This window comes from Nelumbo lutea, chromosome 3 (genome assembly GCF_056320005.1).
Source record: "Nelumbo lutea isolate HS-2025 chromosome 3, American lotus-T2T, whole genome shotgun sequence".
Classification (NCBI taxonomy): Eukaryota; Viridiplantae; Streptophyta; class Magnoliopsida; order Proteales; family Nelumbonaceae; genus Nelumbo; species Nelumbo lutea.
In genome coordinates this window covers 4,599,715-4,625,958 of record NC_142686.1, presented here as the reverse complement: position 1 = coordinate 4,625,958, position 26,244 = coordinate 4,599,715, and the positions used below count along the sequence as shown (strand labels likewise).

Sequence of the window (26,244 nt, the reverse complement as noted above, 5' to 3'; positions counted from 1 at the left end):
GAGAATATTCTCACTCCAATTTTAAACTCTCTCTATAAGGCTATGTTTGGTTTGAAGGAAAAGATAAGAAAATGAAGGGAAATACAAGAAAACCAATACAAGTTTGTAAAGGTTTCCCTGCCTTTCCCTTGCTTTCCTTATATTTTCTTTCAAACCAAACATAGCTTAAGAGTGGGCCCATCAAGATTATCCCTTTTAGGCTGGGTTTGGTTGCAGTGCAATTTTATTTGCATTTGCACTAACACAAATGCATGGGAGTGCGAATGAAATAAAAATGCAAATTTTGGTTTAATTTTGCTTTGGGTTTTACTTTATTCTGGTTCATGTCTTAATTTACTTTATTTGTAATGCAATCAAGCAAAAAAAGTTAAATTTTGAAAGAAAAATAAGTCAGATTTACACTCAAATCATTTGTACTACCATAGTTTTGTATCTGTACAATTTTATTTGCATCACAACCAAACACAGCCTTAGCTACATTCTCTCCCCCTTGGGTTGAAGCCATTGCATTTTTCCTCAGGTTCACCAGCTAATAGACCTCTGCATTTGATAGCTGAACATACCCTTATTTGTAATAGATCAATTGTTTGGCCAATCATCTTATCCAGCCTTCTTCGTATCAGCTATTCATGCTGATATGTATGACCAAAATTGATTTATTTTTAATGCAGTGATTTGAATTAACCAACCATTTATGTGGATCTTATATTTTTATAGGTTTCTGTTTCTAGACATCTCAGTTTAAAATACATGCTTAAATCGTGAGCAGGGGACATAGTCAAATATGAAAATTTTTCCTTAAGGCCCCTTTCTCTTTTTGGTTATTTATCTGGATAAGTGTATTTCCGAGTGTTAACAACTTTCTCCCATGTGAGGAAGTTATTTATCTACCCAAGAGTATACCTAGTAAAGTAAATTTTCCCTGTTCCCCCCATACACACGAAACCAAAATCTCATTGACTAATTTTTCCTTAATAGTTCTATTATTATGGGATAGTTTATGTTAATTATTTGTCAATAATCTTATTTTCTATTTTGATTTGAAATTCTTCCTTTAGTGGGTAAGATAGGTCACAAATCACAATGTAAAGTTTTTTGTGCAAACTCAACATCCAAAATAAATATGCTATTCCATTTTGCTCATCCCATGAGCTATCTGGTCAGGTGAGTGAGTATTCATAATTGGTCTGGGCTTAGATTCACTAACTTGGACTTAAACTTAGGCTTAGGTTGTGCGCTCGGGCTCAAGGTGCAACCCTTAAGTGGCATTTGATAAATTTTAAATTTCAAGTCTGAAAAGTTAAAAAGATATATTTTTTTGTTTAAAATCTAAAAAAAATATGTGATTTTCTACTTTTTATAAGCTCTAAATCCATAAGTTTGTTTGTGTTGGATCAACCCTTTACCATCTAAAATTCATTGATTTTACTATTTTACCCCTATAACATACTACTTGGAAAATGTTGAGTGCAATTTGCATTATCTCATAAAAAATAATTTTCAACATCAAAATAATATTGAAACAATACAAATAAAAATAATAAATTAATAATTAAAAATTACTAGTTAATAAATGAAATTGTTAAAATTAAAAAAAAAAAATTAACGACTATAAAAATATTATAATAATTAATAATTTACAAACTAAAAATTAAAATAATTTTTTAAAAATAATGAATAATTAAAAATACTAGTTAATAAAAATAATTAATAATTAATATATAAAACATATATAATTAATCAAAATTAATTAATGTTTAATAAAAATAATTAATAATTAGTACAAATAAATTATAATTAATAATAATTATTGTTATTATTGTAGCGACGATGGCAATGGCAGGAAGATAGGGAGAGGGAGAGGGAGAGAGAGAGAGAGAGAGAGAGCGAGTGCACGCGCACACGCACGTGCACGCACGATAGAGAGAAAGAGAGAATGAGAGAGATAGAGAGAGGTCGAATGGAGTAGGGGTATTTTTTACTTTAAGCCACGTCTAAATGCGTCTACACACATTAAGTGACATGGCCTGAAATTTGGATTTTGAAAAACAACATCTTCATATTTAGATGTCTGAAAAGTTCTATCAAGTGCCACCTTGGATTTTAATTTGGGTTACTCTTATTAGATGTGGCCTTTGGTTCATGAATGCAAAAAGGTTCATAAATCCATTTTATTCTCTATTGTTTGTTTCATATTGATGTAAAGAGATGTATGGTGCTCTCTCTCTCTCTCTCTCTCTCTCTCTCCCTCTCTCTCTCTCTGAACTAAATAAAGGAAGTCTACTTACATCGAGATCCGAAGAATACAATCTTGTATCCATCGAATGGATACATTAATGCACTATTCTCGCGATACAAAAAGTGTTAGGAAAAAAATACATTTTCATTCTATTAATTGTTTCATTTTTGTATGGCAAACAATGCTCAAAAACAAGGTTCAAAGTATTTATATGTATCATTCTGGGACCCCTCCAATACACCCCTACAGTGGGTGTATCAAAGGTCTTACCACTTTAGGGGGTAGAGGAGCCCTAAACCGGCCCCCCTAAGCTAATTGCGGAAAAAATAAATAAAAACGTGTACCAATTCACCCGATACGCCCCTATCGGCGTATTGATATTTTGAACTTTGCTCAAAAATCTGAACTGGGTACATAAATACTCAGATTCAACGTTTGTATCGCTAAAAACACAGCCCCAATTGCAATTCTAATTAGTGATAACTTGGGCCCAACTCGAGACCAAAGTGATCAAATCTATAATTTTACATGGTTTAGGCACATGCATCGCCTTTAGATAGCCCATGCTGAACCCAACCCTAATTCTAATTAAACTTGAACTAGGTTCAACCATACATTGTTATTATTGTTGTTGTTGTTGTTGTTATTTGATGCTTAGAACTTAGATTGACAATGCAAAATATTAATATGTTGGACCCAATAGGTCTGTTTAAACCAAACTGAATAAACCAAATCTGGTCCAATCCTAAGCCGATACCAAATGTGTCTAAATTTTTAATATGTTTTTGGGTATGGGCTTAGTAGAATATATCAATAGACGTTATTTAAGGTCTTTTTTTTTTTCATTTTGGTACTTGGTGCCATGCACCATTGTCCATTAATAACTTCCCCTTGACCAAACTAGCTAACACACCAACGAGCTAGCCCTTAGTTAGTAACGTCGTTTAAGGTTTGGGCCAAGTTTTAAGATGTGGACCATGATGGGGTCACCTGCCAATAAAAATAGGTTCCAATACCCTCTCAACAAGATTGGATTTGCTCCTCACAAAGCGTGCTTCACACCAACCTCAAAAGCACATCCCATTGTGCATTGGGAACACCTCCCATTAATAATAACATATAAGTATGAGAGATGTTCTTGATACATGGTGGGATGTGCCTGTGAGGTCGGTGTGAGGCACACTATGTGAAAAGCATATATGGTCTCTCTCTCAATGTGATTTGACATCGCACATTGGAACCTACCATAAAAGAGGGACCCACCATGTATTAGATGTGTGGTGTCAGATCATGTTGGGAGGGCAATGTTTTAAAAATCGACCCGGAGGCCAAACCAATTTTGCCTTCAGGTTGTGGGTCATCGATTCGATTGGTCGGGTCAAACGGTTCAAATTGTGCTACATCATCACGTATATAAATATACATTTTAGCAATAAATAATGTATAACTATGTTTAAGATATGTTATATGTACTATTTTATGTTTAATATATGTTTTCAATTCAATTTTTATTTTTTATTTCTAAAAAATATAAAAAATAATAATTTGAGGCCTTTTTTTTATGAAAATAGCAAGGTGATGCATAAATCTCAAAAAGTTATCCAAAATAAAAAAATACCCAATCGGGCATCGCAGTACAAAGTTATAACCTCTGAAAATTTTATATGCATCAAGTGTGCAACCCATGACTCGGTCACTCAGTCGAATGAGTCAATGATTGAACTAGTTTGGTCGAATGGTTTTTGACCAAGCTAACTTCTTTTGACCGTTTAATGAATCTTAATTGAACCAGACCCAAAATCTTAGCCGAATGATGGTTCGATCGGTTCGACCGGTTGGATCAACGGCAGGTTGAAAACATTGTGAGAGGGTATTATAGGGCATTTGCATTAGGGTTGACCTTGCTAACGTGTCGTGCACATGAAGCTGGGCTATTTGGCTGCTTTTTAAATAGCCAAGCCACGAAGCTATAAAAGCCAATTCTGTATTTTTCTCATTTTCCCTCTTCACTCGTAAAGCCGCTACAACACCTTCTTGCAAGCCCTAGCGCAAGGAGCAGGGAAAAAAACAGGCAGACTTGAGACTCCATTAAAGAAATTTGATCAAACCACCGCAGTAGCAGTCATGGACGTGCCCCAGAGCGATTTCGACCGCCTCGTGTTCTTCGAGCACGCTCGAAAGACTGCCGAGGCCAATTACGCCAAGAATCCACTCGATGCAGATGTTCGTACATTCTGACCTTGTCACTTGTTATTTCATATTCCTTTTACTTCTGTTTTATTCTTTTTGATTCAGCTTCACATTGTTGGATACCGTTGTCTGATGATCTTCGGTACTTGTTCAACATTGAAATGCTACTTCAATGGATTAACAGCTTTACCAGAAGCTCACTCAGGATGAAAAGAAAATATATATTCCTTATAGTTTGCCGGTTTATCATCACTATTATTGTTATCTTAGAGCTCCAAGAACCACGAACAGACTATCGTTTGTTCTAATGTTCTTTTGAGTATATTCATCTATCTTGCTTATTTAGTCCATTTTGCTTAATTTCGGCAGAACCTTACGAGATGGGGAGGAGCGCTTCTTGAATTGTCACAATTCCAAAGCGTCGCAGACTCTAAGAACATGATAAAAGGTTTTGTTGTTTATATATATATATATATATATGGTTATCTGCATCCTCATCTGCTGAGTTCTAATTAGGGTTGTGGATGATGTAAATTCTTATGCTTCTATTTTGTAATGTAATTCCGCAGATGCCATTTCGAAGCTGGAGGAGGCGTTGTCAGTTAATCCAAGAAAGCATGACACACTTTGGTGCTTAGGAAATGCACACACATCTAATGCCTTTCTAACTCCTGAGCATGAGGAAGCCAAGACTTACTTTGAAAAAGCTTCTCAGTACTTCCAGCAAGCAGTAGACGAAGTAACTTTAGCAATCAAGCTCCATGATATTGTGTTTTTTTTTTCTCGTTTGAAATGTGATACACCTTAAATATGCTAAAGGAACTTATGGTTACTCCTGTTTCTTGTAGGATCCAGGAAATGAGCTTTACCTCAAGTCTTTAGAGGTTACTGCTAAGGTACCTTATTAGTCTTCGTGCCACTTGGTAGACAGCTATTAACTAATTCTGGGTTGCTCATGTTTGCTTCTTTGTCTTTGAACTGCGTTTTCAGCACCCACTAAGAGGCTGTTTTGTACTATGGTGTTTTAATTTACAATGTTTGAATTTAAATCATGCCATTGGGAATCGAGAAAGTGAGATGTTCTGGCACAAAACACACTGCAAAATAGTTTGTTATTGGCTCTGTAACTCTATTAGGCGCCACACAAGATGACTGGAACCATTTGAAGTTAAATCTGCCCAACCAAATATGTTTAAAGTCAAATTGTCTATGTGGTGTTTACATAAAATCAAAACAGGAACACAATACCAAGGTGCCAAAGAGATTCAGAGAACCTAAGATGGTAGGGAGGTGAGCATAAATTCAACATTATGTTAAAGAGCAAATTTTAACAAATGATAATGGGAACTACACAAAACAGGTAGAGTTAGTTGATGGCAGCAGTCTTTCTAAGGGTTGAAAGTTTTGGAAAGCTGAGTACAACTTGGTTTTAGGTTATTCTACGAGCTATCTGTCATAAGAAACTGAAATAAGGTTTCTTATTTCGTACTTATAATTTTTTTTTTAACCTCATAGTTATAAAAAGAGGTTTCTATTTCATGATAAAATAATTTTGAAACCTGATTATTTTTCCTTTCCTTTTTCTTCTGTTATTTTTCTTTGACTGAATAGATCTGCCAATAAGTATATGGAATTCATTCTGGTACTCAGTTTGGCACTAATAGAGATTTAGATTCATTTTCTGGTGCCTGGATCTTGGTGGTGTAGCTCGAATTCAATATCCGAAAGATCTGGACAATGACATAGATGTTAGACCTTGCTATGGTGTTAGCTAATCCAGGTGAAATTTCTTTACTAGCTGTGTGTGTGTCAAGAAATACTCTTACTGGGGATTTCTAGAGGGCTATATACATGTAGGGCATGCACCTCTAGGTGTTGAATTGATAATTTCAGGTAATATTAGAGTTCAGATCAGAAATAAACACACCAGTTTCTGCTACATCTGGTAACAGTCCATATTGGCTGACTTGTTTACTTATAATTTGGTGTGCCATCAAATGTTACAAATTTTCTTTCTTCCATTTTTCATGAATATGTTGATTTTTTATGTTTCAAATGAAGCTTATACATTTTTTCATGAAGATTGTAGACAATTAATAGCAAAGATGGTTGTTGCTTGTTATGTAACACCCATCGCCTAGCCTTTCCTTGACACCTTGAAAACTATGCCTCTAGGGTCCATTACCTTACTTTGACAATAAGAAAAAAATACAAATATAGATTTACATGCGGAGCAATGAGTTCACATGCTCACAACACTTTGTTTTGACCCTTCAGTAAGGCACAGCATGCCTTACCGATCCCTTAAAAGTATGCCTGTAGGGTCGACTCCCTTACTTTGACAATCAAGAAATACAAGGACAGCTTAACATGTGGAGCAATGAATTCACATGGTCACAAAACATTCTTTTGACCCTCCAATAAAACATGACATAATATCAGCCAAATCACCCGGTGAATGCTTGCCTGAGTGATTTGGTTTCAATGTGTTCACATGGTCAAAACACTTGCAGCCCTCTAATAAAACACAAGCATGCTATTAATCAAATGAAAAATCATATTATCTAAAGAGTTATCTTGTTGTTGCTACCCCAAATGACACTAACAAAAACAACCCACTAGCATATGAAAAAAAGAGGTTGTTTCTAGGGTCTACTACCTTACTATAACAATTTAGAAATATCACAGTAGCCTAACATGTTGAATGATGCAAGGTTCAAAGTATTGATACGTATTGGTCGATACCCGATACGCCCCTACAGAGGGTGTGTTGGGGTTTTGACTGGTTCAGGGGGTGGGCGGACCTTAAACCGGCCCCTCTGAACAGGATTTGAAAAAAAAAAAAACTACCTCTACTGCTTGATACGCCTCTACCAGCATATCGGGTGTATCAATATTTTGAACCTAGGAATGATGAGTTCACACAACCACATCACTTGCACATGACCCTCCAATGAAACACAAGCATGCTATCAATCAAATGAAAAACCAAAGTCACTGAATAAGTGTATGCTTGGGTGATTTGGTTTCAATGAGTTCACATGGTCACAATACTTTCTTGTAACCCTACAATAAAACACAGTCATGCTAACAATCAGATCATCCAATGAGTGCATTCCTTTTTTCTACTCTAAATGATACAGAAATAACCCACTAACATATGAAAAAAAACAGAGACTTCTAAACTACTACCTTACTATGTCAATAAAGAAATGCTAAGGTAGCCTAACATGTTTTGTGATGTGTTCACATGGTCATAATACTTTCTTGTGACCTTCTAATAAAACACTAGCATGCTATCAATCAAAAGCAAAATGCATTCATCCAGTGAGTGTTGGGTGGTTTAATTTCAATAAGTTCACGTGGTTACAACACTTTCATGTGACCCTCCAATAAGTCATAGACATGTTAATAATCAAATTTAAAACCAAATCAGCTTGTGAGTATTGGCTAGGTGATTTGGTTTTGATTAATACACATGGTCACAACACTTTTTTGCAACCCTCCAATAAAACATAGACATTCTATCAATCAAACGAAAGACGAAATTACCTAGTGCATGCATGCTTGTTGGCATGTTGCTACCCCAAGTAATACATGAAGTCATGAACTACTTATAATCATATGATAAAATGGATCCTACCTCTAGGATCCACTACTTTAATAGGAATGTCAAGAAATACAAAGTTATCCTAACATGTGAAGTGATGAGTTCACATAATCATAGCACTTTCTTTTGGCCTCTACAAAGAAACATGATATACTATAAGTCAGAGGATAAACCAAATCACATGGTGAGTGCCTGGGTCATTTAGTTTTCATGAGTTCACATAGTCACAACAATTTCTTGCAGCCACCCAATAAAACACAAAAGTGCTGCTATCAATCAAATGAGAAGCCAAATAACCCAGTGAAGGCGTGTCTGCTATTACTACACAAAATAGCACAAGAACAACCCACTATCATAATAAAGACTATCTCTAAGATGTACAGCCTAACTATGACAATGGAGTAATACCAAAGTTGCTTAACATGTATAGTGATGCCTTGGTGGTAAGGCATTCATGGAGGGCCACCTGCCCACCACACTTAATCACCAAGATATTTTTTACGTGGTATTCTTAACTTTCTAAGATTATAATAATGAAACAGACATTATTGCACTACATTGTTCAGTTTGAGTTAAAATACTAGTTTCTTTTTATTATTTTTCTTATCTTTTAAGGTTCAATCAAGATGTATACTATCTTGAATGCTCGAAGACTTCAAAACCTGAACTAATATAAGCATTGAAAAACTCAAAATTTTGTCCAATCAACACATATTGATTTTCTTTATAGGACAACAATAAAGGCTCAGACCTTCTATATTTTCTGAATTTTCTTTTCTTTCTTCCATTTTTCATCAACATGTTAATTTTCTATGTTCCAAATGAAGTTTATACATTTTTATGAAGATTATAGACTATATAGTGAAAGATGGTTGTTGTTTTCCATGAAACTTGGGGAATTACTGTAGGATTCGTGGTTTTTATTCAAAAAAAAAAAATCCCATTGCCTAGGTTATGCTTATGTGCCTGCCTAGGCAACTAGGAGACAAAGTGCCCCCATATCGCTTAGCCTTGCCTCAGTGCTTTGAAAACTATGCACTAGAGTTGCACTGCATGTTAAACGCTTGCCATCCTTGGCCTGCAAAGAAGCTAGAGATGCTATTCAACAACTAAATTTAGTGTTTGCAGTGTTTACCTAGACAGTTAGCTGGGTGACCAGGGTTCAAATCTTGGAAACAGCTTCTCTGTATGTGCAGGGATAAGGCTGTGTACATCTGTCCCTCCCAAGACTCTGCATTGGGGGAGCCTCATGCACTGGGCTGCCCCTTTTTTTACCTAGACAGTGAGCTATGATACCCAGATGCATGTAGGTGCCGCATCATGTTGGATACTTAAATGTTTATTGTAAATCCATATCCAACAGTCCATTGATCAAAAAAAAAATCCCAGCCATGCCCTTGCTAGCTTGGTAACATGGTAAGTTCTCTTTACCTACTCCTCTTGGCTGCTTGACACTGGTCACTTTGTTCTCATTTCTGCTGTCCTATTTCATTTCCTTTTTTGGATTGATGTTGGTATCATTTCCAAATCAAAGTTTGTTTTTTGTGGTGAGTCACCATGAATTGCTATTTGATGACACTGTGGTCTTCCTTTTAGAGCCGGAATTTGCCATTCAGGTGGTAGAATTGATTGCCTTAGATTTTGTGGAAACACGATCTCTTATTGAATTTTGGGAGAATAGACAAGGACAAAATATCTTGTTGATTAATCCTCATGGGGTTTCTATTGAATTGGTTTGTGGGGCTTCTGGATGTGTCACCCACCCAATGGTAGCTTGCTCTAAGTTTCTGTTGCTCATAAAAAAAACTGTAGTTTGTTCTAAGTTGCACATAAATCCCTTGCTTGTAGCCTTTTTTTGATAAGTAATAAAAAATTATTATTTTGATTTAAATGTAAAGATGTACAAAGACCAAGATCAAAAGAACTGAAATTCTTGATCTCAAGTGCTCAATTGTTTCTCGTACTTAGTGCAGCTCTTTTTATGTGATTGTTATTGTTGAGCCTTAATTACAATTATATTTCTGACTTTCACCTTGGTTAATGTTTGCCTCATTACCTTAGGCTCCTGAACTGCATATGGAAATCCACAAGCATGGACTTAGTCAACAGGCAACAGGAACAAGTGGAGGATCTTCAACTTCTTCAAGTGCAAAGGTGAGTTCCTAAACTTTTTTTTTTTCACTTGCAATAAACATGGAACTATGTATGCATAAGATACATTTTACTGGGGCATGCGCGTATTTTGATTGGATCCAAGTAAGTTGGGTTTGAGTATCCATTAAGTTCCTAGAAATGGAATGGGTTTAAAAACAGTATTATTGAATTGAATAATCCAATAACCACAATAACCATCCATTCGATCATATACAACAATAAAGAGAAGGATCTCATGGATAGTTTTTTTGTTATTAAAATAAAATAACAAATGCAATTCTAAAATATAAAATTTGCTTCAATTGTTCTATTCTGGTAATAATTACCTGGCTTGCTGATATCACCTTGGTACTAAACTGAATCCTACCATATTGGATGGTTTGTTTTTAATGGACATCTGATAATGTAAGAAATTGGATTGGATTTTCTGATAAGAAATTTTGTCCAATCCATTGACATCCCACGGTGCCTCAGGAGTTATGTATATATTCCCAAATACAATGATGTCTCAACTTGCATTTTTGGTTTTGAATACTCCTAGCTCAGCCACCAAATCTTGACACATATCTACTTAGAGCATGCTAAATAATGTCTTACATTTAATTTCCTATTTCATATTTGAAGTGAGGGTTTTACCTGATTGGTTGTGTGTACTTTCTCCTTTCTCTTGATTCTTTTTCCAATTTAAGTTTCCATTTATGCGAATAAGCGCTTTTCATTTTTTCCCTCTCCAACTCTTTTCTCAATATCAAAAGGAAAAAAAATAACTGATGTGTATGCATAAAACTGAGGTTTAAAGTTATTGGAAACAAAGCATTTGGAAACGTTTCTCATGTTGGGCTACTGAATGGGTCTGCGTATTTCAATTCTTAGATAGACCATTAAAATGGAAATATCTACTAGATAATGAACTATTGCTTCTGAGCCATCTCTATGCTGAATCATCATTTCAGCATGCTTTTTATGTGTATTATTGATAACCCAATTGTAAAAAGGTAAGAGTGGCACAATGGTACTTCTCCACCAGTAGGTGAATATGTAAGCAAGACTGCCAGTGAACCAAATGAATACTTTCTTGATTTGCATCCCGGTTCTTGATTTCTGCTTTTGCCCCTTCTAGCCACATGAAATAGTACTATATTTGCATGTTTATTTTGGAATATTTGTGTATTTACGTTTTGTAGCTGTGGAGCATTACTTGGATATCATAAACTGCGCAACAATGCATGTACCTAGTATCAGCATTAGTGTAATTTTTTGGTGCCATTGCCTTTTGTTGTCAATATGTATTTTCTTGGAACACATTATTATGTCCTTTTTTTGTAATAAAATAAAAAGAAGAAATACAAGGAAGGTGACCAGAAGTCACCTGAGAGAGATAAAAAAACTCCAAAACCACCTAATTATCAACTCACAACCCAACCATACAAATAAACAAGTCCCATGTACCCACCTCCCCAAGCAAGGCAAACAAACCAACAAAATAAAACACCAAAAACAAATTCACTCCACAAACAAACCTGACAGCAACAAAGAAACCCCATAAGCTGATCTCGAACTTACAGAAGTACATAGCTGCGTAAGTGTTGATTTCCAATTTTCTAATCCATCTCAAGAATCCATAACTTTGATATTTTTTTGGGTTTCTTTTTTCCCAGAAGAATGGTAAGTAAGGATTGTCTAGTGAAAGAAATATAGAAACATGAATATGAGAGGTTTCGTTTTGGGAAGTTCTACGATGAGGGATTGGTATTAACTTGAGTACTGTTTGTGTTTCAGAGCTCAAAGAAAAAGAAAAGCAGTGACCTCAAGTATGATATTTTTGGATGGATAATCCTTGCAGTTGGCATTGTTGCATGGGTGGGTATGGCAAAATCTCATGTTCCTCCACCACCTCCAAGATAAGAACAGCAAGTATTTTGGGCATCTCTGGAGGCAAGCCTACTGCTGTTTGGAATGTTTACACTGAGGTTTGATTTTGGTCAAAAATTTTCCAAGATGAGCTCTGTAGAAAATTTAGCAGTATGTGGTCAACTATCTGTATGTTGTTTTTAAATTCAAAGCGATTACTTAGTGATTGACAGATTTCTGTTACAAAATATTAATTTCCTCTTTTTTTTTTAATTTTTCAATTGAGAAGTTTCTCTTACACCCATTATCTGTTTTAGAATTTGAATTTGTTATTTTTCGTTCTCTGTTAGAAGGATCCAATTGAGAACTAACTTCTGGGTTTCGTACAAAGATGGATCCACTCATTACCCTACTGGCACATGCCAATACCGTGTGCAATGTGATGATCTACACTGCTCATTTCTTTAAGTAGTTTCAGTGTAGCCTTTTGGCATGCTATATTCATTCGTGCATGTAGAAATCCATTTTCAGGCATTGCAACAAGCCAGACCTGACTGGTGGCAATCCGATGTTTTAAAAATTTTATTAGATAACCAGAATGGCTGAGGTGAAGAAAAGGAGTGGGTTGTCACTTGTCAGTTGTCTTGGGGCTTGCCGGATGGCAAATTAGTACTTTGGTAGCTTCATCCGTGTATCAAGAGTCGGTTGTGCCAAATGCTGTTTGATTACCTTGGTTATTTCCTCGTCACTACTTGAAAAAAACTGAAAGGAATGTAAATGCTGTTGAATTATGATTCATGAATGTTCTCATTGCTGCTGCTTAACTAGGTCTTATGATTCTTACCATTCAAATTTGCACTTGACCTTAAAATGCAATCTGGAGGAATCCTGCCACTGATCCAGCCACCTATCAGATGGATGGATTTCCGCATTCACAAATCAACTTTCCCTAAATTTTGTTTTTGGTCTACACCTAAGCTTGGCGTAGGTCAGTGATTGGTGACAAAGGTTTCTCTTCTCAAGCAGACTTTCTTACGGAAAACCATGCACTGAAACAATTACATAATCTCACCCAAGCCAATGCCTGGTGGTGCAGAAAGAAGAAATCTTCCAATTTCCAAAGAATAGAAACAAACAGCATCATCCAGCTCGAGTCGTCTATAAACTAAAACGTTGTACAGTGGTCTGCAATTGGCAGTGTGGCGCTGGCGGAAAAGTTGTTAATTGACCTTACATCACCTTAAAGGGACAAACCGACTCGGCTGAGTTAACCCTTGGTCAAGTTGATTTAATCGAGCTCACTTAAGCTTGGTTGAGATGACTTGATCTGACCAAGCTGACCTGACACGAGCTTATGGCATATACATCTAGCTAACTGAGGAAACAATATGTGAACATTCATGTAAATCATACATGTGGATGAGTTAATCAAAACATCAACGTCAGCCCATTTAACGTAGGCTCATTGCCTACGTGCATACAACTTGTTAGTGAGTGCCCATTCTTGGATGAAACTCCTATAAATAGGTGAGTTTTTCATTTGTTTAATTACATTACATCGGATACTTACGACACACATCATATACTTTGGCACATTTCACTTCACCTCACCTTATATTATATTCATCGATATTTTCAATTTTTTTTTTCTACTTCTAACATTACTGATTTGATTATTGGAATCCACACTCCCGAGATATCACCCCGAAGCCTCTGATGTTTCTTTGTAATTACAAGTGAGTCCATGTATGAGATAATACTTCAAGGCCAAGGTAACACCCCATAAGCTGAGATCAACAACTTTCTATTTTTAACCCATATTGCAAAATTTGGTAGCAACATGCTTTAATAGGGGTGGCCACAAGTCGAGCTTCTCACGAGTTATTTGAATTCGGCTCGGCTCAGTTTAAATCGAATTTCGAGTCAATTTATTCGAATTCATTGAGCTCGAGCTCGGCTCATAAGGTTCATGAGCCTAGTATAATAAATAAATATTTTTATAATTATTTATAAAAATACATACATACATATATAAATAAATATTTTTATATAGATATGTAAATATATATAATAAATATTTTTTATTATATAATAATATTTTGTATATAATGTTTTTATTTTTTATGTATAATGGTAAATAGTTTTTATAATTCTTATTTTTTTGTATGTAAAATAAAAACATTATTTATATGTATATATTTTTTATATTTTATATGTATAATAATAAATTATTTTTATAATTCTTAATTTTTTGTATATAAAATAAAAAATATTTGTATATGTATATTTTTTATGTTTAGAAAAACACGGGTTGCAGTCGAGCTCAAACCGAGCCAAGCTTGAACTTACGAGCTTTGAATCGAGCTGAACTTGAGCTCAAGCCTAACACTATTTCAACGAGCCGAGCTTGAATAGCCAAGTATAGTATTCGGCTCGGCTTGAATCCACCCCTATGCTTCAATAACAAAGGAGGGGGGTCGAATAGGGATATCTGATTTGTTTTGCTTTTACACGGTACCTCCTACTCTTTGCAAAATTCTGGTTTACTTTGGGGCTTGGCAGACATTCGTTATTTGGAAAACAAGTGGACCTTGAGGTGATTTAGCACATCTCTCGCCTCACAAGTCTAAAATTACCTAGATTTTCTTTGGGAGGTTTCATTCCTGTAGGTTTAGATCTTTCCTTCTTCGACCCTATCAAGCCAACTAATTATGAACAAAGAGAAATCTCCTAAAAGGTTTAAAACTTTGGGTTGTTTGTATTAACATGAGGCTAAGGCTTTATATGGTAAAGATGGAGTCATTAACATGGTAGGGCTCGAATCTCTCACATTATCTCTCCAGCATTCATGTGACGTGGGTCTCATGTGTATCGAAGATTGATATACTCATTAGTAAAAGATTGAATTGTTGCCAAATGTCAATGTTGACACAAATTTCGTGTATTTTGATAAACACAAAATATGGAGATAAATTACAAAAATAAATTTGTAATAAAAAAATACAATGGAATGAACTCTTTGAGTTTTGCTTGATGGTGTCAGCAACCTTTGATTAACGTTTGAATTCAATGAAGACGAGGGCCGCTAACATGTTTCTTGCACTTCTTGAAGTGTTGATGTAGGTTTCTTTGATTTGGTGCTTCTGAAGAATTGATGTAAATTTCTTTACTTCGGGCTTTGCGGTTGATCTGTGTGAAGGATGCTTATTTAAGAAGGGCCATTTTTAGTGGCTTAATCTTCTTTGAAGAGCTTGAATCCAAGAGTGTTGTAGAGAACTAAGAAACATTTCCCTTTTTTTTTTCTCTCTTGATCTTGAAGTAATTGGACTTTGCAAGAGCTTGTGGTTGCTTGCAATCCTCAAGTGTTGGTGTGTAAGAGCTTTTTGCAATGTGAGTGTGTAAAAAAAAAAGACTTCTCTCTAGGCAAGGCTATTTATAGCAAAGGATTATGACTGTCACTCAACCTACTTTGCCAACTAATCCCATGTGAGTGGGGCATTGGATTAGTGTTAACTCATATACATGTACTATTATGTAGGAGTTAGTGGTTTTGCCAATAGGACCACTCTATTACAATAGGATATGGGCCCAATTGAACTTAATAAAATTGGATCCTTAGACAATTAAGTCATATTTATGTAGACTTGGGCCTAATGCCCATAAAGGCCCATACCATGTAAATTAAGGTCAGTTGTTTGGCTTAAGAAAATTTTAATGTATACAGTCATCAACCGCGATTCAAAATCAAATGGAGACAACCAGACGAGCTTAGGAACATGCGCACATGTTTGTTGATACCTGTCATGCCAAAAAACATGCAATGTCATTGACAAAGATCCACCACGATAGGTCTCTTTAACGTTTGCTTTTGTCCTCTCCTTAAGTATGCTAGCAATTGAAAGTCCCATTTACATACGAGGTACCACTTCATAGTATAACCCTTCATCGTTGGAAAGGTTGTTTAATGGGCTGTGTTGTATAATCATGAGTGAACACGTCACCAGGTTTGTTTTTTAAGTTTCACCCTTCATAATCCCATTTGCTTTTACACGTAAGATATTCTAAGTTTACTTTCTGCCCAGAAGTCCTCTCATAACCATGGATAGCCTCCAAGATGGTGTCCCCTTCTTTAAGATCAGCTCTAGTGAATAGGTAGCTATTGTCTGCAAAAAGAGATGTGAGATGGTAGGACAATTTTGATTAAGCTTAATTCCACTTATTTTCTTTTCAATAATCAGATTGTTTATTTTTGTAGATAAAGTTTCGATTAAGCTTAATTCCACTCATTTGGCATAATTTAAATTGTTTAGAACCATAATGCTCTATACTCCAACCCTCCTTTATCAGAGCTTCACATTGATCATGAGAAGTCCGCATCTCTTCAAACCTAAAAGGTCTTCTCTTCCAAGTTTTTTTTTTCTTTTAGTTTTTACAATAATTGGATAGTGATCATAATCTAAAGACACAATATTCCTCACAAATGCTTTACCAAATAATTGTCGCCACCCAATATTGCAAAGCCCTCTATCCAACTTAGGCTTTATTAAGAGTGGACCTTTCTCTTCTATTAAACCAAGTAAATCTAGGTCCTACACTCTCCAACTCAATTAACTCACATTGTTGTAAAAACTCTCTATTTCTCTGAAAGTAACTCAAACTTTTCACTCTACCTCCTTTTCCATTGCTTTGAAAAGTAAGGTTTAAATCCCCCATGCAAAACCAAGGTTTTAGGGTCATGTCAGCCAAGCATTTTCATTTTGACAAAAATAAGCTCTATTTTCTTTTTTTGGTTCTCCATAGATGAATGAGCAAACCTAGCTACCAATGTCATCATTTAGAATTCTGACATGAATGAAATTATAGTCTGCATAAAGAACTTTTAGGTTTATGTCAGTAGTTTAGAACAAGGTTCAAAGTATCAATATGTAATGGCCTGTATTGGCTGATACATATCGTGTCGATGGCTTACCGATACACCCCTCTAGGGGTTGTATCGGGTTAGACACTGGTTCAGAGGGTGGTTGGGCCTTAAACCGACCCCTCTAAACTGGTTTCTGAAAAAAAATACAAATAAAACTTAAAAAAAAAAGTACCAACATATCAACATGTGTCGATACTTTGAACCTTGGTCCAGAATAAGGCTAAGCCCCCACTCAGCCCCAAAGCATCTACACCCCAGCACTCCCATCTTTTTAGAAAGGCTAATTTTTTCCGGCAATTTAGTAGACTTTATTTTGTTTCCATAAAAAAATTAAGTCAGGTTTTTCCTTTATTTAGATCTCTTTTAGGGCACTAATTGTCAAAGAGAACCCTAATCCTTGACAATTCCACCCCATGATCCTCATTTGGCACTCGGTTCTATCTTGGGACAAAATCCCCAACCCACTCATTTGAGTAAGGAATAACATTAAGAGTACAATAATACATCAAATCCTCTACAAACTTTAACATCTGTATTTTTTATTGGTTTTTACCTCCCTTCCATGATCATTTGTTCATTTCCTGAGGCACTTGAACACCCAACCAAACTTTCCCCAAAAAGCATTTATCTTTGTTTTCAACCCTTTCCTTATTATACCCTTTTTTAAAACCTCTCTTCCCCGATTAATATTAGGTTCTATTACTTTTCCTTTTTTTATCTGCTCTTTTCTTAATTTCAGCTTCTTTCTTCCTTTCCATAGTTTTGTCTTTTCACAATAACTAAGCACAGACAACTTAATTTTTACAATAAATACTATTTTTGAGATGCAAAACCTTAGGTCAAAAAATTAAATAGATTAAGACAAAAACATACATCTTCCTGTAGCGATTCCTCATTCCCCTCCTCCCAATCCATTCCATCCTTGCTCGCCCATCCGTTCTGCTTCCTTGCCCAACCTCACTTCTACTTTGGTAAGACTCCTTATCTATATCGGCCTTATCACACATTGCACAACAACCCGTCAATGCCTAAAAATGGACTTATTTCAGCATTCTAGCTTTCACGAGTAAATGGGTCCACCCCCATATTTGAAACAAAATCCAACTTTGCCCGTTTGGCTGGTCCCACAACCTCGCTCCAGTTCTCTGCACTGTCCTCTTGAATTTCTCTGATGATTAGACTTGAAGTTCGCTTTCTATTTTCGAAACACCCTATCTAAGTACAACTATAATGCTCTGCCACCATAATATCTTTCCCTTTTGATTTTGGGAGAATGACTGTTCAGCCCAACATAGAATTCTTAACCCCACCGTATAAGTGGGATGAATCTCGACCGTGGATTGATTCTAAACCCATGGCCATGATGCATTTTATAGGGGGCTACTAATAGATTATGGGGAGGCTATAATTTCATATTTCTACAGAACTTCATTGCTAAGCCGCTCTACCTCATACCTATTATTGCTCTAGAAGTTTCTCACTTTCTGCAGAACTCTGTGAACATTCATTGGCTTATCTCCTAACACTCTTTTGAAAAGCACTTTAGCACATCTACACTCCATTTAGCATACAATTGAAGGAAAGATAGTCTCAGGATAGATCTTTGAACACACCTTTGCAAGGATTTTAAAACCGAACCGGTTAGGGGTTCAATTCTCGAGTCAAATGGTCTGACCATTTGAACTGAATGATCGGTCCATTCTAACAAAAAAATAATAAATAATAATAAAAAACAGTCAAAACCGTTCAAACAATTAACTACCCCGGTCAATGGTTTGTTGACTAAAATCAATGGTTTTTGGAAAAAATTCAATTTTTTGAAAAAACAGACCGATTCCCGATCTTTCCGATCCAACCGTCCGGTCTGCTTTTGAAAACCATGCACCTTTGATTTAATTAGTAAGAGACTAGTATTGAAACTAAGGGGGATCTCTTACCGTAAAAACAGAGCGAAAAAAAGCACTCCGGATCCCGTGTGTTTGGACTCGAAGGGATTTCCCACTAAAATTTTGACACGTCGATCGGTGCTTAACTGGCCATTTCCTGCAACCGGTTGAAGTTGTATGACTAATAAAATATTTTTAAATAAGAAATTGAGGAAGAAAGAGTACTTGTGGTCCAATATGAGCTCAACTCCGATATGTGAGTAACACCACAACAACCACTGCGCCAACCGGTGAATCGACTCTGGCACATGCTCGTTGAACAGTATACCTGAAACCTTTGGCACCGTATCATGAACGTTCACTCCCAACCTCTCCACTCACACCTTGAAACTCACAATCTCGACTCTTAGTCCTGAGAATGAGAAAATCATCACCAGAACCGCCTGGCCGTCCTCCATCACGTTCACGCCCGTCTCTGCTATGTCATAAGCACTTAGCATCGCTAGCTTGCTACTCAGGCTGTGGCAGGTCATGTTTATGCTCAGTTCCTCATTTGGGTATTGATGCATCAGCCGCTTGACTTCACCCAGGATCTTCTCCTGGGCTGAGTACTTGCAGAACTGACACGAAAATGTTATTGTACCGTATACCAAGATACCGCTTGGTAGAATTGCCTGGATTGAAGAAGCCTAAGGCCAAGGCACCCCTGAACGGTTCTTTTGATATTGAGATCTTATCTGTTTTTTAGTTATCTTTATTTCATTTGCCATTCGGCTTGCCAAAACAGGGATAAACTACAGTTGTTATTGATTGAGGGAGCAGGGTCTAAGTCTGAGAATAGAGAAGAGAACGTGAGGGCTTTAGATTTTTTTTTTGTCCGTATGAAGAAGAACATTTGCATGGAAGAAGAAGAAGACATACTCGTGTCTTGTGTTTGTCTTGTAGATCCAAAGTCACAACCGCAAGAAGACTTTATCTTCCCATTAATGGTTGGAGTTTTTTGAACACCGAATACAGGTTAATTCAAACAACAAATGTAAAATAGCACAAAAAAACCAAAAAGAAATACTCAATAGATACAGAGGAAAGGAATTTTCAAACATTCATACAACATTACCATTTGCTGGAATTAAAAGGAAAATAAAAAAAAGGATTCTATCATCGGCATTCAAGAAGGAAAGATGAAAAACCCTAGACATAGATATCAACTTTCCTCTGAATATTCTTATGTTTGAAACTTTTCGCTAACACCGCTGCTGCTACCGTTAAAATCCACAATCACCGTGTTGCCCGTCGCCATTCTTTTGTAGGTTGAACACCGTTGACAAAGGCTTGTTGCTGTTAATGGTGCGGTTGGGTGAAAAAGGTTCGAGTCTGAATGACGTGTCAATTTTTATTTAACATTATTTTTGTCACTCATAAAATTTCAGCCGGTTGTAAGTAATGGTTAGTGGAGCACTGAATGACGTGTCAAAACTTTAATGGGCTCGAAGAGAAAATCCCTTCGAGTCCAAACGCACTGAATCCGGAGTGGAAAAAAAGATACAAACCCTTGAGCTACAGGCTTGGTAAGTGCTAGAGAAGCAAAGAGCACAGAGCGCATTCTCTCTCATTCATGATAGTCGATTGGTTTCCCTGCAGGCAGGTTCAATCATCTTGGAAGTTACTCACCCACAGACCACAGCGGTGGCCGGCGACAAGCACCTCACAGTCACCACTTACCACCAGTCACCATTTCTTGTCTAACCCTGTCTCTGTTCAGATGCGGCAGCACCTCACAGTCTCCACCGCACCACTCACAACCACATACCCAACATCCATATTGGGGATTTCTTTACAGTCATATAAAGCTACATTCATCAACGTTCCATGGCATCAATGTTTCACGGTCATTGCACCACTCCCTTTTCACTCTGATTTTTTTTTTTTAATTTGATTTTCTTTAATTAGTTATCAACGTTTGATTTCTCTAACCTGTTCACTCTATGCTTCTCAGCTACTCAAATAAAAAATTAATCTTGTAATTCAATCTTTGAAATTTGATCCCTAATTATGGGAAATATAATTTCATCAACCCTATACGAGAAAATATATTTTATCATAAATTTATCTTATTTAATTTGGAGCTCAAAATATATTTGTTCACTCCTCTCTCTCTTTCGCTCTCTCTCTCTCTGTCTCTCTTTTGTTATTTACAATACGGATTTCTTTTACTGCTTAATGGGTCAGATCATAGAGGAGAGTAGAAAAGACGGGGACTCCAAAGAAAGAAATTACTTCCTTAATTTATGTTTGTTCAATTCTCATTCTTTTTACCCAATTTGGACGGGTTCAAATTGGGTTTTTGTTAAAATTTGAGTGGGTCCAACCAAAAGCCCATGCTAATGTAGTGTAAAATGTTTCAAATCAAATATTCAACTTGCACCCGTATAACCTAATCCTCCAAATTTCCTTAAGAGAAGGAAGAAAGAAAAAATCTCTGATGTTGCAATTGGATCAATTACTTCAGCTGGATTGGTTTAATGCTGTTTAATAACTGTTGATTTGGCTGATCTTCACATTATCTTTCATCAAATAAATGCTTGTTTATGAGGATTAAAGTGTAGCGTCTTCTCTAAAATCGGATTTAATCCTCACAAAACCGTCCTCACTCCATCATCACAGCCAATAAACATTACTTAGGTGGACAGCCTTTAAGTTCATTTATTGAGTTATCCACTTCCGCATTTTTAAAGAGTTTATGGGAAGCATCTCAGAGCAGCTGAAAATTAAATGTTCAACTCAGCCCAATCAGAGTGACAAACGAGAATTGGGTAGAGCTCGAGCAAGTAACATGGTACCAATATGATAACGAACCACTAAGCCCACTGCAGTCTCTGAGTTTGTTTTGGGCCTTTTGGCTGCATCTACATTTATCTTCAGGAAACCACAAGCTGGTTCGCACCTCTGAAAAGAAAGCCATTTTCTAGACTCCCAGCTTCTACAAAAAGTGAATAAATTCTCGGATGTCTTGAAATTGGATTCTTAGATTCAAACAAGATCCAAGCCGTACATCCTTAGCACCAGTACAATAGAACAATGTATGCAAAATTGTTTAATACAGGCATCTTGCGCTTCACTAAGCAATCCTTAGTGGGAAGAATATTATGAACACATTTCCATAGAAACAGATTCAGTGAATGGGTGAGTACTTTTACATCCCATAAATGTTTCCTGGTCATATTTTCTAGTATTAAAATGGATGTAGATTGTATTTGGCAATCGTGTTCTTATCTCTTATTTGGACTGAGGAGCAAGTTAAACCTGCTATGTGTCGTTTTGCACCAAATCAAAGTATCATCCATGGTAGTTTCGGGACGTGGCAGTACAATACACAATACACGTGATATGTCTTGAGAAGATAATATAATGTGTAAGAAGTGCAATATTCCAGTCAGAAGTAGATGGGTGAAGAAAATGCGCCACACGCATATGAGGAGGATCCACATCCAACTTCTCACAAAGCCGATTATCTAATCCACAGCAAGGATCATTAAAGAAAAATCAAATTTCCAAATCATTCCCAATAAGCCAAAGCGCACCGGCCAGATTTAAGTACATCTTTAAGGCCTGTTTGATTTGCAGGAATAGGGGTTTGGAATAAGAATTGGAATGAGCTATTTTAATTCCAACTGTTTGGTTGTATAGAATTAAAATTCAATTTCCATTTATGTTGGAATGGCATTCCCCCATTTGAGGGAATGGCCATTCCCTACCCTTTTTTTGGGAATGAAATTTCATTTCTCTTTATTCTAATTTTCATTCCTATTCCTGCTTGAAGCAAACAGACTATAGGAATAGACTATTTAAATTCCAATTCCAATTTTGAAGGATTTCGATTCTGATTCCAAATGCGAACCAAATTGACCCTAATTTCTTGTAGTCCCATCCATGTGGTGGAAACACCATATTTAGTTTTAGTAGCCCATAAATTTGCACTATGTAAATATTTAACATCAAAGATTCGTGCCCAAAGCATGTTTATGTACTTTAAGAAACACCAATCAACTTTAGACAGCAGGGTTATATTTCTATGTTCAGTCTTAGGGCTTGTTCGTTTACTCTGAAGTTTGACATTTGAATGTACAATAATTACATTAAGAGATATATTGGTATTGGTGAACTTTTTTTTCCTCTGAATTCTGAATGCAAAGAATATTGTTCTGAATTCTGAAAATTTTCAAATATCCATTTTGACCCCATATATGAGAGATTTTATTTGTTTTTAAGAAGAATCTTTTAACATTAAGAGAAAAATGGTTGTTCGTTTCCTCTTATCTCTTATTTCTTAAAGTACAACCATATAACTTTTTGTTTTTCAATGATACTCTCAAAAAGACAAACAAAATCTCTCATATATGAAGTCAAAATATATATTTGATAATTTTTAGAATTCAGAACAACATTCTCTATATTTAAAATTCAGAAGAAAGAAAAATTCACATATCAATATATCTCTTAATGTAATTCTTACACTTTTAGATGTGATACTTGAACAAACTAACAAACCCACCCTCATGTTTTAATTTGAACAATGTAAACATTACACCCGTTTCTTCTCACTAGAATTGCCCCACCAAAAGTCACGACACAAATTATCATGTTCGCTACAACTGTCTTTTGGAAGCACTTGTGTTTGCATATAATATGTTGGAGTAGCCTCTTAGTGCTCCTTATTAAACACTGTTTCGACCTGCCTGTGAAAGTAGAAATTTTCCAAGCATCCAGACGCTTCTTCATTCGTTCCACCAGTAGCGACTAGCGACCAATCCTTGGCCGTAGGTCGTCCCAACTCCCAACAGAAGTGGAACACCCAAGTATGAGTCCTCCCGTCTCTTGTGCCGCACACCCCGAAAGGAAGAGATAACCGGATTCGCGATATTTGCACTAAAAATTATAAGCAGATTTTTTATAGTTCGTACATTGACCGACCATTTGCAGAAGGTATCAAGTTGATGTTTTTAGACAAGTGACTTCTCTATGTGAACATTTGACAAATAATAAAATATCATCAGCAAATCATACGTGATCAAGATTCAAACCAGCACGTCCAAACCTGATACTATAAACTTGTCCAGTTTACAGCATATATGGATGATAATAATCGTGAGAATACCTCTGTACAAATAATAAATAAATAGGGTGATAACGGGCAACCTTGCCTTAATCCTCTAATTAGAGTAAAATACCTTTCAGGAGGGCCACTGTGGAGAACAGCAAGATGTGGAGGGGAGATGCAATTTATGCTTGATGCTTAGTTTGGAAGAATATAAATACAAATATGTATAGTGTAAATACATATAAAATATAAGGTTTTGTAATCTACAAATTTGTATTTGTATTCTTTCCAAACTAAGTATGAGGAACGGTCATTCGGGAGCAAAGTTTAGTTGCACACTTTGACTGTGGAGATAAGGTTCTGCACATCCCTTTAAACAGTCAAAACATTCAGTTAATCCGAATTTTTTGTTAGACCTTTGAAAAATCCAATTTCAATAAGAAATAGGATTCTTTATCCTTTTGCAGACACATAGTATGAATGGCCTCTTGAGCAACATTATTGGGCCTCTGGAACAGCCAACATTTCATTCAACCGTTAAAAAGAATTCACCCTTTAATTAATCATTCAATATTTCATTCAACCGTTGGCCAAATAAGCTCTTAACTTTAATCATGTTTTTACTTGGTCTTCACCCTTTCTTTTTTATTTCAAACTTAATTGAAAGATTGCAATTTCGAGCATATTTGATAATGAATTTGGTCTCCATCTTTCTATTGGGAGACCTCTTGCCTTAAAAATACGAAAAAGTATGAACAGGCCGACTGTAGAATTCGATGTCGCATTCTATGCACCCGTGGGTGCATTGGACGAGTGCACTCGCGAATGAGAGGCGAACATGTGTTAACCGCAAATTAATGGAAGTTTTTTTCCGTTATTAATAATTTGGCTGGTTGAACCGGCTATTGTTGACTCTCCTCCGGTTGAATCACCCATAAAGGGATTTCATTCAAACTCCCTCAGTCCCTCCCATTTCCTCCACTTCTTTGATTCTCCTAGTCCTAGTCCTAACCCAAAAAATCATCTCATCAGCCACTCACATACATCGATGTCCATAAAACGTGGTCCACCAGCGGTGGCAAGAATTTTGACGATAAATATAGAAAAGTTCTCTCCAGATTAAACACCCCAAGCCCTAATGTCTGTTTCATCAATCATTGTTTTTCATTCAAAATCGAGAAACAACAATGGAACGTGGAATGTGAGATGTTTTTGGCCGACGTGTCCTATCTGTTCGTCCTTTAGATCAGATCTATCACCGAAGAAGACGAAGAAGAAGAAGAAGAGAAGGATACGTTGCCGTTGTCGAAGCTATCGCTGTCAATTCCCTGCCGGAGCTCTATTGTCGCCAACGGACAAGGGTTACTCTGTTGTATGGGTAGGGTTCGATGGAGAGAAATGGAATAAAGAACTAAAAGAAGAATCGAAGAAATTGGAAAACAAGGGGCTTTTTAATTAGGTATTCGACCGATTTGTGTTCACACAAATGAGCTCGTTTTTGCATGAATTAGACTAGACCACGTTAACGCTCAAATGTGCATTAACGTTGGCCTAGTCGACGTGTTGATCAACCATTCGCGGGTGCACCCACAAGTGTACAAAATGCGAGCTCGTAGAATTCTGATTTTCACTATAGAACTATAATATTTCAAAATATCATTTACCCCCACTCTATGCATCGATGCCTACATCAAATTTCAACATAGCATCTACTCCAACTGTGCTTTCGGCCTATGAATTGTAACACTAGGCTGAACCGTCATTCTCCCATTCAACAGACAAAAATATCAGTCATTAAATAACTCATGTACTGATCCGCCTGCGAGCTCCAGCAATTAAAATACCAATATATGGAGCGTTGTAAATATGTTGATAAATTGATACGTATAGGCTGTATACACAGAAAATTTTAAATGCAATTGGGGAAGCACCACGTGATTCTCTCCTCCCTTTGTTTTCCCTCTCTCACGCCCGTTAATTTCAAAAATTCAAAATTTCAAGAAGATTCTTGCAACGAGGTTTCAAGTTTCAAACAAATTAGTTTCACAAAAGTTGGAAAAGAAGGCGAATGGCATCTCAGACTCTCGGTCTCTCGGCTCCGCATACACAAGAGTGCGTGGCAGAGGGGAACTCGGCTCCATTCTAATGCTCGCTCACAAAACTGTATTCACACCATTCGTACAATCTTTTATACCGTGCATTGGGAATATTTCTAATACTTATATGTTTTTTATGAGGAAATATTCCCAATACAAGATTGTAAGAGGCTCTCGAACGGTGTGATCACGGTTTGTA

General features: G+C 36.3%; 1 protein-coding gene and 1 long non-coding RNA gene across 2 annotated transcripts; one reads left to right on the top strand and one right to left on the bottom strand.

The window, feature by feature from the left end:
- The first annotated feature begins 4,213 nt into the window (after window positions 1-4,213).
- TOM20-3 (translocase of outer membrane 20 kDa subunit 3) lies at window positions 4,214-12,348 on the top strand. Its single transcript, XM_088976893.1, has 6 exons — window positions 4,214-4,462; window positions 4,799-4,877; window positions 4,999-5,168; window positions 5,278-5,325; window positions 10,101-10,193; window positions 11,973-12,348. The coding sequence occupies exons 1-6, from the start codon at window positions 4,364-4,366 to the stop codon at window positions 12,096-12,098; spliced, it is 615 nt and encodes a 204-aa protein (XP_088833019.1). The 5' UTR covers window positions 4,214-4,363; the 3' UTR covers window positions 12,099-12,348.
- Window positions 12,349-14,945: 2,597 nt separating this feature from the next.
- LOC148862488 (uncharacterized) lies at window positions 14,946-17,924 on the bottom strand. The gene is made up of 2 exons (XR_016110606.1): window positions 17,839-17,924; window positions 14,946-15,842 (listed from the first exon to the last, which is right to left on the bottom strand). It is a non-coding gene; the product is annotated as an uncharacterized LOC148862488 (long non-coding RNA).
- Between the last annotated feature and the right edge of the window lie 8,320 nt (window positions 17,925-26,244).

Excerpts from the sequence above, each read along its gene's own strand:
- TOM20-3 (XM_088976893.1), top strand. The coding sequence starts at position 4,364 with ATGGACGTGCCCCAGAGCGATTTCGACCGCCTCGTGTTCTTCGAGCAC. Across the intron at positions 4,463-4,798 it reads AGAATCCACTCGATGCAGAT|AACCTTACGAGATGGGGAGG; the intron begins GTTCGTACATTC and ends TAATTTCGGCAG. Across the intron at positions 5,169-5,277 it reads TCCAGCAAGCAGTAGACGAA|GATCCAGGAAATGAGCTTTA; the intron begins GTAACTTTAGCA and ends TGTTTCTTGTAG.